At 39.1% G+C, this 15,736-nt stretch overlaps 1 protein-coding gene across 8 annotated transcripts in view; it reads right to left on the bottom strand.

Moving 5' to 3' along the window:
* The window catches only part of sptbn4b (spectrin, beta, non-erythrocytic 4b), an 83,860-nt gene that overhangs the window by 54,237 nt on the left and 13,887 nt on the right, over positions 1 to 15,736 (bottom strand). For all 8 annotated transcript variants that reach the window (XR_014090426.1, XM_081614228.1, XM_081614226.1 and 5 more), the window contains exons 3-13: positions 14,663 to 14,814; positions 13,857 to 14,030; positions 7,606 to 7,697; positions 6,594 to 6,674; positions 6,365 to 6,480; positions 5,300 to 5,412; positions 4,609 to 4,796; positions 4,227 to 4,344; positions 3,257 to 3,415; positions 2,265 to 2,567; positions 282 to 432 (exon numbers count right to left, since the gene is read on the bottom strand). Coding sequence is in view for 7 of the 8 variants with exons in the window: in XM_081614228.1 (XP_081470354.1) it covers positions 282 to 432; positions 2,265 to 2,567; positions 3,257 to 3,415; positions 4,227 to 4,344; positions 4,609 to 4,796; positions 5,300 to 5,412; positions 6,365 to 6,480; positions 6,594 to 6,674; positions 7,606 to 7,697; positions 13,857 to 14,030; positions 14,663 to 14,814 (1,647 nt within the window). In the remaining variant the exon portion in view is untranslated. The remainder of the gene's footprint in view (positions 1 to 281; positions 433 to 2,264; positions 2,568 to 3,256; positions 3,416 to 4,226; positions 4,345 to 4,608; positions 4,797 to 5,299; positions 5,413 to 6,364; positions 6,481 to 6,593; positions 6,675 to 7,605; positions 7,698 to 13,856; positions 14,031 to 14,662; positions 14,815 to 15,736) is intronic.

The following is a 15,736-nucleotide window of genomic DNA, read 5'->3' as shown; positions in this document are numbered from 1 at the left end:
ACTTTTTTATTTCTTTTATACAGAATTCTTCATTTGTTTTCAGAAGATGAAGAATTATTTTTTTTACTTTGTCTCACTAATCCCCTTTTGTATGTAATTAACTTGAGAACATTCAGGGTTGTTGTTTTTTGTAAATGAAGTAGATAATCTGAGTTTTGGTCTCATTCAGATCAACATTCACCTCTGAAACTTCGGCTTTTTGTCACAATAAACTGTTTTCCCTATCACGGATCACAGAATCAGATTTTTGCCCTTCAGGCTGTCAGTGGGGCGTTTTGTACCCTCTATGGTGGTGAATTTGAGCGCCGCAGCGTTGAGCGTCTCGACTCTCTCCGCCTGGATGGAAATGTCAGCTTCCTGCAGGCTCTGCTTCTGCAGCAGGTCGTCCACTTCCAGCAGATGCTTCCCAAAGTCCTTCGACAGCAGCAGAGCCTGAAAGCATCAAACCAAAGATTCAGTTTAAATATTTTACAAGGAACATAAAAAGCATCAAACTGATTCTCTCACTGAAAGTGACAAATTTAAAATTTTCTGAGTAAATTTCAGATAAAATCACCACATTAATATTTCTCCTGCTTTGCTAAGTTTTTGTAAAAACCGTTTTTTCTTCAGATATAAAATGAATCTATCAATTTTTTTTGCAGGAACAAAGCAGTTCAAAGTGCGTGACATCATAAAAATAAAGAAATGCAGAACAAGACTAAAGAACTTTATTTTCTGAAAGCTGCCATAATAGACCTTTATGACAATTATGGAGCTAAATTGGGGCCATAAAGTTTGTTCTAAAGAAAAAAAGATTTGAAACTAGAAAAAAAGTAAATCTGAAAAGTAGTTTTGAACATCAGTCAATAAAATTTATGGTCACAATTTAGCTCCGTATTATTCAGTTGTGCATAAACACTGTAAAAACACAAAATATTACCAGGTATTTTTGTCTAGGTTCCAGTGGAAATGTTTTGGCATGCTTGACATAATACAAAACTGACTTTTCAGCAAGAAATAGGAGTTTGTTTTCATAATATTAATAAACATTTTCTGCTTCCACAGGCAGATTTTTTTAATTTAAAGGTTTTATTGGCTCTAGTGGCCTTTATTTGATGGTTGATTGACAGGAAAGTGGGAAATGAGAGAAGAGGAAGACATGCAGCAAAGGTCGCCAGGTCGGGAATCGAACCTGCGACGGCCACGTCGAGCACTAGGGCCTCCATATGTGGGTTGTGCTTAACCCCTGCGCCACCACAGCACACCCAGGTAGATTATTTCATTTATAACAAAACATTTTTTCGTTATAATAAATGAAATAACTTTCCAGTGAAAATATAAATTTTTCATCAATATTCTTATCCAGCCTTCAATTTAAGTTGTTTTAAGCTTTTTATGTAATTTGCTCCTTGTAGCTATATGGAAGAATATTGCTGTCATATAACAAAATACATCTTTGAACGCTATCACATTATTATATTGTACAAATGTGATAATTTCATCCAGAAGGTGGCGGTAGAGAGCTTTTAATGCACGCATAATGAACGCCAGAACAAATTTCACATCTAATGTGTTCTTGTATTAGTTTTGACCTTGAAGACATTCTTATTAACATGTTATTTTCCTGAAGAGTTTTCTCAATATTTTGTACAGCTGTTTTGAATTTCAGAGAATTTAATTTGTATTTGTTTCTGTCTGAATATGTTTTAATTTTTAAGACCCAAAATGTGTTTGTGAAAGAAGTAAAGCGTTTTAAAATGTACTTTTGCTGTTAGGGGAGGCCATAGATTACAAACTTACTAAACTTCAACTTGAAAAAAAAAAAAAATGCTTTGTTTGCTACATTTGAGTATTTTTTGCCAGGAATTGTTGCAACGTTTATTGGAAAAAACGTAATTATTCCACAATGTAAAATTATTTACCCGCTGGAAGGATGTTCGTGATTTAAAGTTAAAATCTTTCAAAAATGTTAAATTTGAGTGAAACAAACACATTTATTTTAGGGCTTTTTACATATAACAAAAACACTAGAAATGCGCCGATCTGAAAATTATCATTATCGATATCCGATGTTAATATTGCTCTTATGGCCGACGTATTTATTTCACTACAGTTTCGACAGATTTGGAAAAAAAACAACCAGAAAAGATAAAAATGAATATCGGTTGTTCACATCGGCCCAGTTTTATTTACCGGGCCGATACTGATGTTTGCACCGATGTATCGTGCTTCCCTAAAAAGCAGCGCTAATTATAATAATGATGCTGATGTCTGTTTCCTGCCTGTGTGTCCTCCATCCAGTCGATCATGTAGACCATGTCCTGAAAGGTTTTCTGCAGAGCCAGGTTCTTCTCCAGCCGGGTCCGCCTGCCGGCCACCAGCTCCTTCAGCAGGCTCCACTGGCCCAGGATGTTCTCTTTGCAGGCCAGGATGCGCCGGATGTCGTAGTATCCCTCCTTCTCCATCTCCGAGGAAAGCTCCATCACCACGCCGATGCGCTCCTCGTACGAGGCGATGTCCGCCTCGATGGCCTCGTGCTTCTTCATCGCCGCCTCCACGGCCGGCAGATCGTAGCCGAAGTTATCCTGCAGGAGCAAAAACCAGTTTAATAATTAGGGCTGTTTAATCTGTAATAAGAAAAAATGCTCTGATTAATTTTTGATTCCAAACAGTCGTATTTTCACCATTCATTTAGAAATGACACTAAATATTTAGTTTGTGGCCAAATATTTGGCTTCAAACTAAATATTTAACTTGCTAATTAAAGACATATTTAGTTTGAGGCTAAATATTTAACTCAAAGTTTAACTCAAACATTTAGAAAAATAAATATTTTTTCGAGATATTTAGAAAAAAATATTCTAAATTAATAAATATTTAACTCCAAACTAAATATTTAGTGCACAAACAACACATTTATCTCTAAGCTACAAATTTAGTATGGAGCTAAACATCTGTCATTTCGTTGCTACATTTTTTGGCATCAAACTAAATCCTTGCTAGCTAAAAATTTAGTTTGGAGCTAAATGTGTTTATACACTAAATATTTCACTTGTTAATTAAATATTTAGTTTGAAACCGAGTAATTTAGAAAAGAATTAATAACTTGATGAAAATATGACAAAATAAAACAAGCCCCATTTTTAAATAATCCAGATTATTGCTGCTAATTTATCTTTACCAACGGCTCCTCATGCATTTAGCTAGCAGATGCTGTTTCTTGCTTTCAGGAGGGGAAGGATGCATGAAATCACAAGAAGTTCATCTTTCCCACCTGCGACACGAGTCTCTGGTTCTCGTTGAGCCACGCTTGCCTCATGGTCGTCTTGTGATCGAAGCGTTGAGCGAGCAGCTCCAGCTTCTCCTGACGAATCAGCTCCTTACGCAGAGCAACGCCCCTTTCATGCTCCGCCTTCTCCAGGCGCTCCCACGCCTGCGCGAAAAACGGCAGAAAGGAAAAATGTTAAATTAAAAACTACGACGGTCCGTTATTGCACCGTAGATAGAAAAAGGTAAATTTCTGCCAAAAAACTCCTGGAAACTTGGAAATTTCAAAGATACAAAAGTCTGAAATTTGCAAGAAAAAAAGTCTAATTTTAAAATTAGACTTGCCCTTCAGGTTGTCAGCAATCTAGAAAAGACATGAAATTTTCTAAAATTTCCAAAAGTCAAAAATTTCTAGGTCCTCCAAGAATTTTTGACATTTCAAATTCTGAAATTTCCCAGTTTTTTCTAGAAATATTTTTGAGATTGAACTCTGGATTTATGAGAATTTTTACAAAAAATGTCTGACTTTTCAGAATAATCATTCCCAAATTTTTTTGACAATATTTCTGAATTTAATTTTAAAATAGAATTTAAGAAAATTTTTGACATTCTGAAATTTCAGAGCTTTTTCTAGAAAATTTCATAGATTATTCTGAAAATTTCTGAATATTTTCTTGCAAATCTTCCAGATTTCTAGAAAATTTCTGATTAATCTGAATGTTTTGTTTTTGTTTCTAGCAAATTTTGAAACTAAAAATTACCCATTTTTTCCTGCAAATTTTTGACTTCAAACTCAGATTTCCAAAATTTCTCTTAAAAATTCTTAAAAATTAAAAAAGTTAAATTCTGAGGTTTTGGTGGAAATGTACTCTTCCTTTTTTATTTTTTTTGTCTAAAATGACAGCAGAAATATGACTGTATATATTTGTTTTTTTCTAAAGCAGAAACATGGCGTAATGTCAGGAAGAGGCGTAAACCTTGTTGATGTCTGAGATGAGCTTCCCGTCTTGAGGCACGTAGGGTTTCTGGTTATTGGCTCTGAGTTTGCTTTGGATGGTGAACAGAAGGACCTCAAGGTTTCCTTTCTCCTGAAACCTGGACAAAAATAAATAAATGTTGCCTCTGTTATCCTCTCATTTCACAGGATTTTCAAGTTTTTTTTGTTTTTTTTTTTAGCATTTTTTCATGACTTTAAGGAGAAAAACAAAGTCACACTCAGAATCTTAACCAAGGAAACTCTTAATCTGGTTTGTTTCTGCACTTTTTGTGTTGAGAAATGGAGAAATGCTAACAGTTAGCAACTAGCTGCTGTGGTAGCTGCTAACTGTCGAACCAGGGGAACAGAATGCGGTTTCGTACTTGATGGGCTTCTCTATAGTGCAGTAGGTTGTGAAGGCCTGCAGCTGCTGCTGGACTCCAGTCAGTGAGTTGGCGAATTTCTGGTTGCTGATGATGGCGATGGTTTTCTCGATCCACTCCAGCAGGTCCGACGCCAGAGCGTCGTAGCGGTTGATGATCGTTTCCGTCTCGATGCAGTTGTCCAACACCTGAGAGCGAGAAATAAAAAATATGTAAACAGTAAAAACTAAAACCCAACAAAAGACGGAGAAATTTTCTTCTCCATTTTTTTTGCGTATTTTAATGTTTGGAATCAGTAAAATAGTGTAAGAATCTTAATTAATGTATTTATATTACATGTTATAATTTAATAAACACCTTTTTGACTCATTTTACCTCTGGTGTTGTGTGCATGCTAACGTTGGTTTATATATTGGCCATATTTAACATACTGAACAGAGTCAATCAATACAAGCCCACATGATAGTGATAGCATTGAAGCTAACCTTAGCATTGCTGCTAATTTTCATCATCATCTGGATTCCGACTTGGGAAGGGCCCATTTAAATCTCTTCCAAAAACATTCTAGTTAGTTCCTCATGGCACTTGGTGAAATAAAAATCAAAACCATCCAATTTGAACTTTCTTGCACCTCCTCTGGTTTTGACAGCTTTACATCTGTGATGTCGGTGATAAAAGGTGCATCTGTTACCTTGCCAACCCTCTTCCCCTCCACAATAAGAGCCTTCATCTTGGAGAAGTAGTGGTAGTAGGAGACCACGTACGTAATGATGGACTTTTCATCTGGATTCTCCGTGTTCACATCTGGAGGAAAGAAAACAAACCGAAGCTCAGGCCAGTGGAGGACAAAGCCACCACTTTTCCTCTCTTTCTTCTTCTTCTACTCTTTAATTTGAATTATTTACCGTTAAACCAACTGCTAAGATTATCAGCTTTTCACTGTCATGGACATAGAAAACGTTCCTGGTTCTCCAGACGGTCATGGAAGATGGCGGCTCGTACTGAGCTGGTTCTGGTTCTGCTGGAGGTTTCTTCCTGTTGAAGGGAAGCTTTTCCTCCCCACTGTCGCCACATGCACGCTTTTTTCCTCAGAATTCAAACTTTTTTAATCATTAGATTTGACAGAATTCTGAGGGAAAAAGTCAAAACTCTAAAGTTAAAATCAAAAGATTTTTTGTTTTTAATTTTGTTCATCATATCTAGTTTTTAAATATTATTGTTGTGTTTTTTATAGATTATAGAATTTTTTTAAATTACCATTTGTTCTTATTTATTGTTGGGTGATATATTTAAGTTTTTAGTTTCACTGGTGAGAAACTTAACTGTGTTTCACTGTATGTCTAGTAGATATTGAAGAATATTAACTTAATTTGCATTTTATTATTTTACATTTGAATTTGAACGATGAATCGATGATAAAGTCGACTGATTTTGCTTTTAGGATTGTTTAATGTTTCTGCAGGCAGCTGGATTTGGACTTTGGCTCATTTATTTCCACCATCTGCTGCGTTTTCATTCGGCTTGAAGTTTTTTCTGGTGAATAATTAAGTAAATTGTTAAAAGATTTGACAGAAAAACAAACTATATAGTTTTGCATGTATTTGAGCTTTAAAACAACACCGTATTTGTCCAACTGAAAGAGCAGCATTGAAACCTTCCAGAACATATCGGTGTGGCTTTACACCTCTAATATTTATCAGAGTGAGGTCAAAGTTCACAACTTTCCATGAAGCTGTATTTATCGCATGTTCCTCACCCTCGGGGTCCAGGAGTTTGGTGAGACCCAGGTGGTGCTCGGCGACGTTGAAGGCTTGCTGCAGGTTGTGCGTCGCGTTGGACCGCGTCAGCTTGTGGAACTCTATCAGGTCCGGTCTGCCGGGCGGAAACACACAAACTCTCATGGAAAAAAATGTAATTTAGCTCAGCGGAAACCAACATGTGTGTCACACGTGGTGAAAAGCCGGCGCAGGCTGAGCAGCTGCTACCTGTGTCTGTGTATGAGGGCGTTGAAGGCCAGGCCGTCTCTCCAGCAGGTGGTGAAGTTCTGAATGTTTACCTCTGGGTACCTGCAGCAGGAATTAAAGATTTTGTCAAATCAAAAGGTTCGCCATGGAGGAGGAGGCTGGATTTAAAAGTAAAGACGTGAAATCTTTGTTTAAAGTTAACTTGTTGGGCTTACTTGAACAGGTTGGATCGAGATGAATTAAATTCTTTTGCACAAAATTATTCTTGGATAATGAGATTTTATTCTGCTCAGTTCTGCCTACTTTTAGCTGTTTCAGGGCCTCTGTCACTTTAAATCCAAACAACCTGCTCCTGACTAAAATTATACAACCGTACATCTTTGAAAAGCATCAGTAGTGTCTCCTGCACAACAAACAAGAACGCAAAGAGTCATTTCTGAATGACAAGTCAACAACAAAAACACTACTGTACTGCATAGAGCAGTAAAACCAGCTCCCCAAACGTGCTGGAACTCTGCTTGGGTTGCTAGGTAACGGGCCTGGGGTTGCTAGGTAACGGTGATTCCGGAAGGTTTTTGAAACGGCTCATTTTACAGACACCAAAAAAAACAGTTTGGTGAGGTTTTTAAGCAATTGGGCTGTTTTTAGAAGCAGATGTATGGAAGAAGATTAGGGCCACTGGAAAAAAAGAAATTCTGACTTTCTCAACAGAATTATGAATTTTGATTTCAGAAGATTGGAGTCAAAATTCCGAGAAAAAGTCAAACTTCTGAGAAAGAAGTAAAATTTGGAGAAAAAAGTCAGAATTTTGAAGAAAAAAAAAAGAATTCAGACATTCAAGTCAAAATTCAGAAAAAAAGTTATAATTGTGAAAGAAAAGGTAGTTCTGAGAAAAAAAAAAAGTCAATTTTTCAATGGCACTAATCCTCTTCCGTACAGCTGAGACCCAGATGTCAGTTATTAAGCCTGCAGGATGAGAGTTCTGGGCAATGGGTCCCTTTAAATCTTGGATCTGGGTCCTGGTGCTGCTCACCCTGCGGTCTTCATCTGGCACCACAGCAGCAGCGCGTCCTTGGCGGAGCGGGTCTCTCTGTTGTCCGCTGTGTTTATTTTGATCACCTGGATCTGAGCAGGAACACAGAAAGGCACCAGAGTTGGTTACATTCATGATCTTAATTTACCAACATCTGCTCAGTCATGGGTTTTTTAACCAGGTGGTTTTTGAAGCTTTTCCGATTTTGGGGTTTAGCGCCTAAAAGGTTTGATCGTTAAAAACAAGAAAAATGAACAGGAAACAAACAGAATTTAATCACTAAATCTTACCAACTATTTTTGTCTGGTGTTTAGCTCAAATTGTAATAAGACAAAAAATGACAGAGAAGTAACTTCAGCAAAATAAACGAACTTGGTTTATGTCAATAATTATTAACTTATTGACGTTAAAATCTGCCAGTGGAACTAGTACTTCTTAAATAAATATTAAAGAATTATTTAATAAAAAACAAGCTTCTTTATCTTACTAAAAAGTTGCTTTAAGTCAGTTTTGTCTTATTTTTAGAGTACTAAGAGAGTTTCACTATAAACTAAATAAAAATACTTGGTAACGTTTTGTATTTTTATCTCTTATTTCAGAAGGTAAACACACATTTCTTGTAATTTTAATAATTAGATTATGAATAACCCAAAACTTTGTGTTTAAGAAAATTAAAAATATTACATAAGATGAATAAACACAATGTTATTTTAAATTAATTGGTGAGCTTCTGATATATTTAGCTCCACATAACATGTAAGTGTCACAAATTGGACTTTTGGGTGAAAAAACCAAATTGGGTCCTTCAAAGCTGCAGTTGTCTCCCTTTTCCTACCAGTTTTTCCTTCCACTCAACTTTCCACAAGATGTTAAAATCTTGTACAAGATTCCAACATAAATCTGGCTGGACAAAATACAGAGAAAGATGGTGAAGACATGTAATAAAGGGACCTTTAGATGGATATATGTAAAATTATCCTTTTTATCACCTTGTAAATAAGAGAAAATCCATAATAAAGTGAAACCTTTTACAACAGGTTATCATTTCTAAAGAGCATCCTGCATCATCAATCAGAAGGTGGATAAGAAATGCAACTTTAAAGCACAAATAATTAAAATTGCGACTTATTATTTTCCATAGAGATTCAATGCTAATGTTTCCTTAAGCTCTTTATTATAAAGCCGCTCTGCCAGTGACATGATGATAGGAGGTGATTGGGGACATGACACCCTGCAACCGGCTGCTGTGGAGACACAAACCACTCTCACATTAGAGGACACGTAAACAAAGACAAACAGGTCATGTAAAGTAGATAAACATAAAAGAGATAATAGGAAAAGCATCATAAACACTCGTTTGATTTACATGTCGACAGCTTTCCTGAATATTTTGGATCATAAATCCAATTTAATCTGTCCTGATTTCAGTAAACAGACTTTTTTTGGAATCCAGCTAAACGACTTGCTGTTTGTTAAACAAAGCAGATGTTTGCATTAAACCTTTATAAATACTTTTATGTCTGTCTGTCTGTCTGTCTGTCTCACCCTGGTTCTGTCTGTCTCACCCTGGTTCTGTCTGTCTGTCTGTCGGTCTCACCCTGGTTCTGTCTGTTTGTCTCACCCTGGTTCTGTCTGTCTGTCTGTCGGTCTCACCCTGGTTCTGTCTGTCTGTCTCACCCTGGTTCTGTCTGTCTGTCTCACCCTGGTTCTGTCTGTCTGTCTGTCTGTCTGTCTGTCTGTCTGTCTGTCTCACCCTGGTTCTGTCTGTCTCACCCTGGTTCTGTCTGTCTGTCGGTCTCACCCTGGTTCTGTCTGTCTGTCGGTCTCACCCTGGTTCTGTCTGTCTGTCGGTCTCACCCTGGTTCTGTCTGTCTGTCTGTCGGTCTCACCCTGGTTCTGTCTGTCTGTCTCACCCTGGTTCTGTCTGTCTGTCTCACCCTGGTTCTGTCTGTCTGTCTGTCGGTCTCACCCTGGTTCTGTCTGTCTGTCGGTCTCACCCTGGTTCTGTCTGTCTGCCTGTCTGTCTCACCCTGGTTCTGTCTGTCTGTCTGTCGGTCTCACCCTGGTTCTGTCTGTCTGTCTGTCTCACCCTGGTTCTGTCTGTCTGTCTCACCCTGGTTCTGTCTGTCTGTCTCACCCTGGTTCTGTCTGTCTGTCTGTCTCACCCTGGTTCTGTCTGTCTGTCTCACCCTGGTTCTGTCTGTCTGTCTGTCTGTCTCACCCTGGTTCTGTCTGTCTGTCTCACCCTGGTTCTGTCTGTCTGTCTCACCCTGGGTCTGTCTGTCTGTCTGTCTCACCCTGGTTCTGTCTGTCTGTCTGTCTGTCTGTCTGTCTGTCTGTCTCACCCTGGTTCTGTCTGTCTCACCCTGGTTCTGTCTGTCTGTCTGTCGGTCTCACCCTGGTTCTGTCTGTCTCACCCTGGTTCTGTCTGTCTGTCTGTCGGTCTCACCCTGGTTCTGTCTGTCTGTCGGTCTCACCCTGGTTCTGTCTGTCTGTCTCACCCTGGTTCTGTCTGTCTGTCTCACCCTGGTTCTGTCTGTCTGTCTGTCGGTCTCACCCTGGTTCTGTCTGTCTGTCGGTCTCACCCTGGTTCTGTCTGTCTGCCTGTCTGTCTCACCCTGGTTCTGTCTGTCTGTCTGTCGGTCTCACCCTGGTTCTGTCTGTCTCACCCTGGTTCTGTCTGTCTGTCTCACCCTGGTTCTGTCTGTCTGTCTGTCTCACCCTGGTTCTGTCTGTCTGTCTCACCCTGGTTCTGTCTGTCTGTCTCACCCTGGTTCTGTCTGTCTGTCTCACCCTGGTTCTGTCTGTCTGTCTCACCCTGGTTCTGTCTGTCTGTCTCACCCTGGTTCTGTCTGTCTGTCTGTCTGTCTGTCTGTCTGTCTCACCCTGGTTCTGTCTGTCTGTCTCACCCTGGTTCTGTCTGTCTCACCCTGGTTCTGTCTGTCTGTCTCACCCTGGTTCTGTCTGTCTCACCCTGGTTCTGCCCGTCTGCAGTCACTGCAGTGCTCTGGCCTGATCTGCTGACCTGGCAAACCAAACTCTCTCTTTCACCTCAGAGGCAGGAGGGAAAGGAGAAAAGAGGTGGAGAGGAGATGAGGGTAAAGTGCGGCTGAGAGCTCGTCCTCCTTTTGTTGTTTACGGGAAAATGTCACATTACTTTGAGCTAAAACATTTATTTAACGTAAATAACACAGGGATACCTACTAAAGACGTAATGATAGCTTACTAGCGAGATCCATCTGGTTTTTTATTCTAGTTTAATGTAGTTGTTACTTTCTAGATCTGGTTTGTTTCAAGCTGGATCTATTGAATGTTTTATTGCTACATCTAGATGTATTAATCTATCAATTCACAGAATTATAACATACATAAACATTAAACTACTCTCATTAAAAGCATTCGATTATTTAAAATGCTTCATGTTTATCTGTTAAGGTTTTGCTACCATTGCAGGTAACATCAGAACCAGAGAAGCTTTCAGAAGGTAACGTAACGAAGGTTAACTGAAAAATGTCAAGAAAGGATTTCAGACAATATGTGAACAACCCTTAGACCTGAACATCTACCAAACCTTTCTGTTAGCATGACAAATTTAATTATTTATGCTGTATAAATATTTGATTTAGCATTGAACTAGTCTCCCAAAATAGTGATTTTTTTTTCTTTTTTTTTCTTTCATTTGACAGTTTTTGGTCCAGCATGTCCGTCTCATTTCTTATCAGAACCAAACTTTTTGGCTCTGATAAGAAACGGCACTAAAGTAAAAAGCAGGATCTGTTGTTCATCAGCCCACACACACCGTCCATCTCTTCCTCAGTCCGCTGGGCTACAGAGGCAACACATATTAACAACACAGTAATTCTCTTAGAGGTGCAAGCAGCCTCTCCGAGCGTGACAATGCTGCGTCCCCAGAGTCGGTCCGTTCTCTGTGAAATCTACAGAACGGGACGAATATTGCTAAGCAAGCACAGTGCAGTAAAGCAACGGTGTAGCAGTGAAGCAAACGTAAGGGAAGCTGCAGGCTTTTTGTACTCACACACCAGAAGCCGGCTGCTGCAGTAGCTCTGGGCTCCTGAGTGACATTCAGGCTGAACCAAACATGGCCGTCACTGTCGCACAAACACGACGCAGCAGCCGGGATCGCTTTCCCCAAACCGCTGGCGCTCAGAGCGCGCCAGAAATAATGATCTACTGCTGATTATAAACCAGAGTCAGACATCTGATCATTTATTCTGCGGGCAAAAGAGCTGAGCATCCAGGAAAACCAGAAAGGCTCTTTATTGCACAAATAGTCATGTACTTGTAAAAACTTAAGGTAACTATTTTAATTATTTAAGTAAAATAGTGCCAATTTTGTAGCAGAGTCAAGTAAATATTAAGTTATATAAAAAACAAACATTCTTTACTAAACACCTTGAAATTGGGCCTCTGTCTCTTTAAAAACTTTTGCTCTTTCTGAAGCTCCGCCGTCAGGAACTCATCACAACATGGCTCCTCTGTAAACCCTTTGATGTTTTTACCAGCGTTTCCTGTAACGAGCTCAACAGTTCCACCAGGTGTTTGCTAATTGCTGCTGGCTAGTCTGAAGGAGCTCAGTGGGGAGGAGCTTCACCCTCGAAGGCGGAGCTAAGTCCACCCAGCTGAATGGTTGCCATGGTGATTGCATGAAAGAATCAAAGCAACACTCCAGGTATATTTTGATGAGGGAATAACATTAAAAAGTCCATTTTATAAACTACTGCCCCTTTAAGAGGAGCAAACAGGAAGACATTTCCAACACTCACATCCTGGAGCTTTTTAAAGGGATTCATGACTTCATTACTTCTAACAACAGACTTTATTTGGGAACAATTTATTTTGGATGCCGTGTAGTTTTTATAAATTAAAATAAAATATTGTCGCACAGACATTACCATGTGGTTCATGCTCCAATATGTATGCATGCTAGGTGCTATGGCGCTAGCTAGCTCTGTCCACTCAGAGCAGTGATTTTTGTGCAGTCAGCTCTTTCAATTTGAAAGTGAGGCAGCTGAAAAAGTTGCTGTTTGGAAATACCAACCCGAAAGGAACTCCAGCTTCAACCTCAGGATGTTTACAGCTAGCATCGGGATGAAAACATTTAATCAAATATATGAGAACGGTTTGTTACAAGGACAAAATGCTTAAATGTCACTTAAAACATCCATTTATTATCTTGCCATTTGCTTTGATCCACGTTAGCGCCTGGTAACGGGATTAACTCTTTCTAATGATTTTAGCTCATGCTAATGGTGTTGGCTCCTACTAATGGCACCAGCTTTTGCTAATGTTAGTTTTGTGTAGCCCTAGCTAATATAGTGAGCAGTATATCACAAGCTAATCAAGTCTGTTCTCTAGTTTAATGTTAGATAAAAACTCTGAGGCAGTTTGAAACACAAATTCAAACTGCCTCAGGCGTTTTGTAGGCATTACGTTAGCCTCCACAACACTGACTTATTGTGTTTAATTTGTAGGTTGTACTTTAGCCTTTCTGCGTCATCAGTAGCCATGCGTTAAGAAAGTGAAATGGTGGCCTCTTTAGATGAAAAATATAAAATTTTTGAAGTAACTATGAGATTTTATATCACAAACAACTTTTAGGTTAATGGGAAAATTACACCATATTAAAGCTAACATGTAGCCTTTGCGCTTATTGGGTAAAGCTACCACTTTCCGTCAGAATGTTGACATGAGGCTGAGAACAACATTATGCGATTTCATCATCTGAAACAATGAGAGGATTTTGGCTGTTCAGGATCCTTTAGTGTTGAGATCCAGTCCATTAACCCACAAACAAAATAAAAGACAATGACCCGCCATGACAGAGTCCCGACAACCAGAAACGGGTTCAACCTGCAGACACAGAGACCGGATAATCTCTAAAAGCAGTTTCTCCACAGAATAACAGACACATGGCTCTTCAAGAATCAATAAAGTGCACAGCAACACTCCAAGGATAGAGGTCTAGTTAAAGTCGAGCTTCTCTTTCAAACATGTGGAACCTCCTTCTCCAAAGCTCTGGAGTAAGCTTCACCAAGAAGACTGAACAATGTGGTCTGCCAGTAGATTCAACACTTTCATTTAACTTAACGTTGGACATCCACCTCTACCTGCTGTTCTTACGCCGGATCTTAATGAATCATCGAACAGGCATGTCAACCGTGACTTTCCTGAATTCATTTCTCAAATAAAGCGGATCAGCTTCGAGAGTTTTTAATGAGTTTGAAATTTACCTGAAAGCGAAGGATGATGGTCCAGATAAGGCCGAGCGTGAGGCGATGGTTTCCATCCACAATGTCGTGGGAACCGACGTTTTCCAGATGAACTCTCTGCTCTTTCAGGAACTGCAGAGCTTTGTCCACGTTTTCCAGGCTGTGGATCCGCATACGACCCCTGGTTGGTCTCGGCTACGGGAGAACAGAAGAGAACTGGGACTATAATCGCTGCAACGCCATAACCATGGCTAATCATACACCAAGGCTGATTTTTATAACATTTAATCATATATATTCAGTCACCACGTTCTGTCATCTGCCCTGGGCACCAAGCTAATGCAAAGCGCTACACCAACAGTTGAAGCTAAAATGCTAACCTAAGTGATTTTGATACCAACCATCTGTCTGCTCTAACCATAAAACTCTGATCATTAACTTTGGTCCAGCTAATGCTAAAGCGCCATTTATATATTTGCAACTAAAACAGATGTGGAGGAAAGGAAATGGAACTGCTGCATAAACTGTCTTCAAATTAAGAGCATGGATATAAACGTCTAATTACTTAAAAGATTTCTTAACAGTCAATGGCCAAAAGTTTAGAATTTATACGGGGGGAAAAAATCATTTATGCTAAGCTAAGTGCGCTAAACGAAACATTAGCTGAAGCGTGTCCACCACTGCTGATTATAATGTATTAGACTTTTGAAACTGATTTAAAACAGAAAGACCACAAAAGGATGACTGTGTTATAATGAAGCTATAATCTAACATTTACTTGTGAGAGACTAAAAGGTGACAAAGCGTTGCTGCGTTAGCGTTCTTACCAGCAGCTCGCCACTGAGAACCTCCAGCAGTCTGGTGAGCATGTAGCCATCCCTAAGGTCGTTGTAGAGGTCAGATATGCGACAGGACACTCTGGCCAGGTGGGAGTTGACCCACTTTGTGAAGGTTTTCTTCTGCACTGCATCTCTTTCATCTAATGAATGAGAGAGGAGCTCGTCAATGGGAAGGGATTTTAAATGGGAATCGCTATTTTCAAACAAATCTAGTTTTAAACGTTTGAATAAAAAGCTTTAAATTAATTAAATACAATTAATACAAGTTAAATGCATTTCATAAAAACAAAAAACAAATTAAATGTCTTAATTTCTGTCATGAAAACTAAACTAGCAAACAGACTAAAGAAAAAAAAAAACACTTCAAGATCCCAGAAGCACCAAAAGCAGCTGACACCTCCAGTGATCCTGTATCAGATGGAATCCTGTTTCTGCATTTCAATCAGGCCGATTTGATTTGACTAGGCCGCTACAGCAATTTAATTTGTAACTACCTGGTGGCTGCAAAACAGGCCCAAATCATGATCATATTATATTTATAATGCCCTCTATATTTCAAATTGAGATCTTCCACCGGTTGCTTAACACTCGATTTAAGATGTTTGCGCTGAAATCCAAATTACGGCCTAAAATCTCTTTGGGGTTAAAATATTTTAAATTGGGGCTGGACACTAAACCAGTAACAAGGTCAACAGATAAAACACCTGATAGAACATTCACTGAAGTCCTGTCCAGAACCGCAAAGCATTCTGGGAAATGTTGAGGAAAACCTTTAGCCGCTAGCTAAGCCAAGTTGGTGGACTCAAGTAACTCACTAGCTCTTTGGTTGCCTAGCAAGTCTGCTGGGTGACAGTTTAAAGTTTTCCAACTGTGCCTCAAAACTGCTTAAAAATAAAAAACAACATCATAAAGTGACAACAGGATAAAATACGAACGATAACTCCACCAGTCTGGATGTCTCTGTTTTAAAAACAGAAAAAAAAACAACTAATCAATAATTATTGATATAGATCAATATGAAACGTTTTTATTGTGATAAGTTTTCAGCCATCTTGTCCAGCT

The sequence above is a fragment of the Poecilia reticulata genome, chromosome 13 (assembly GCF_904066995.2).
Source record: "Poecilia reticulata chromosome 13, P_reticulata-male-v2, whole genome shotgun sequence".
NCBI classification, from domain to species: Eukaryota; Metazoa; Chordata; class Actinopteri; order Cyprinodontiformes; family Poeciliidae; genus Poecilia; species Poecilia reticulata.
Note: the sequence above shows the minus strand (reverse complement) of the source record. Positions and strands in the feature narration are given on the sequence as shown.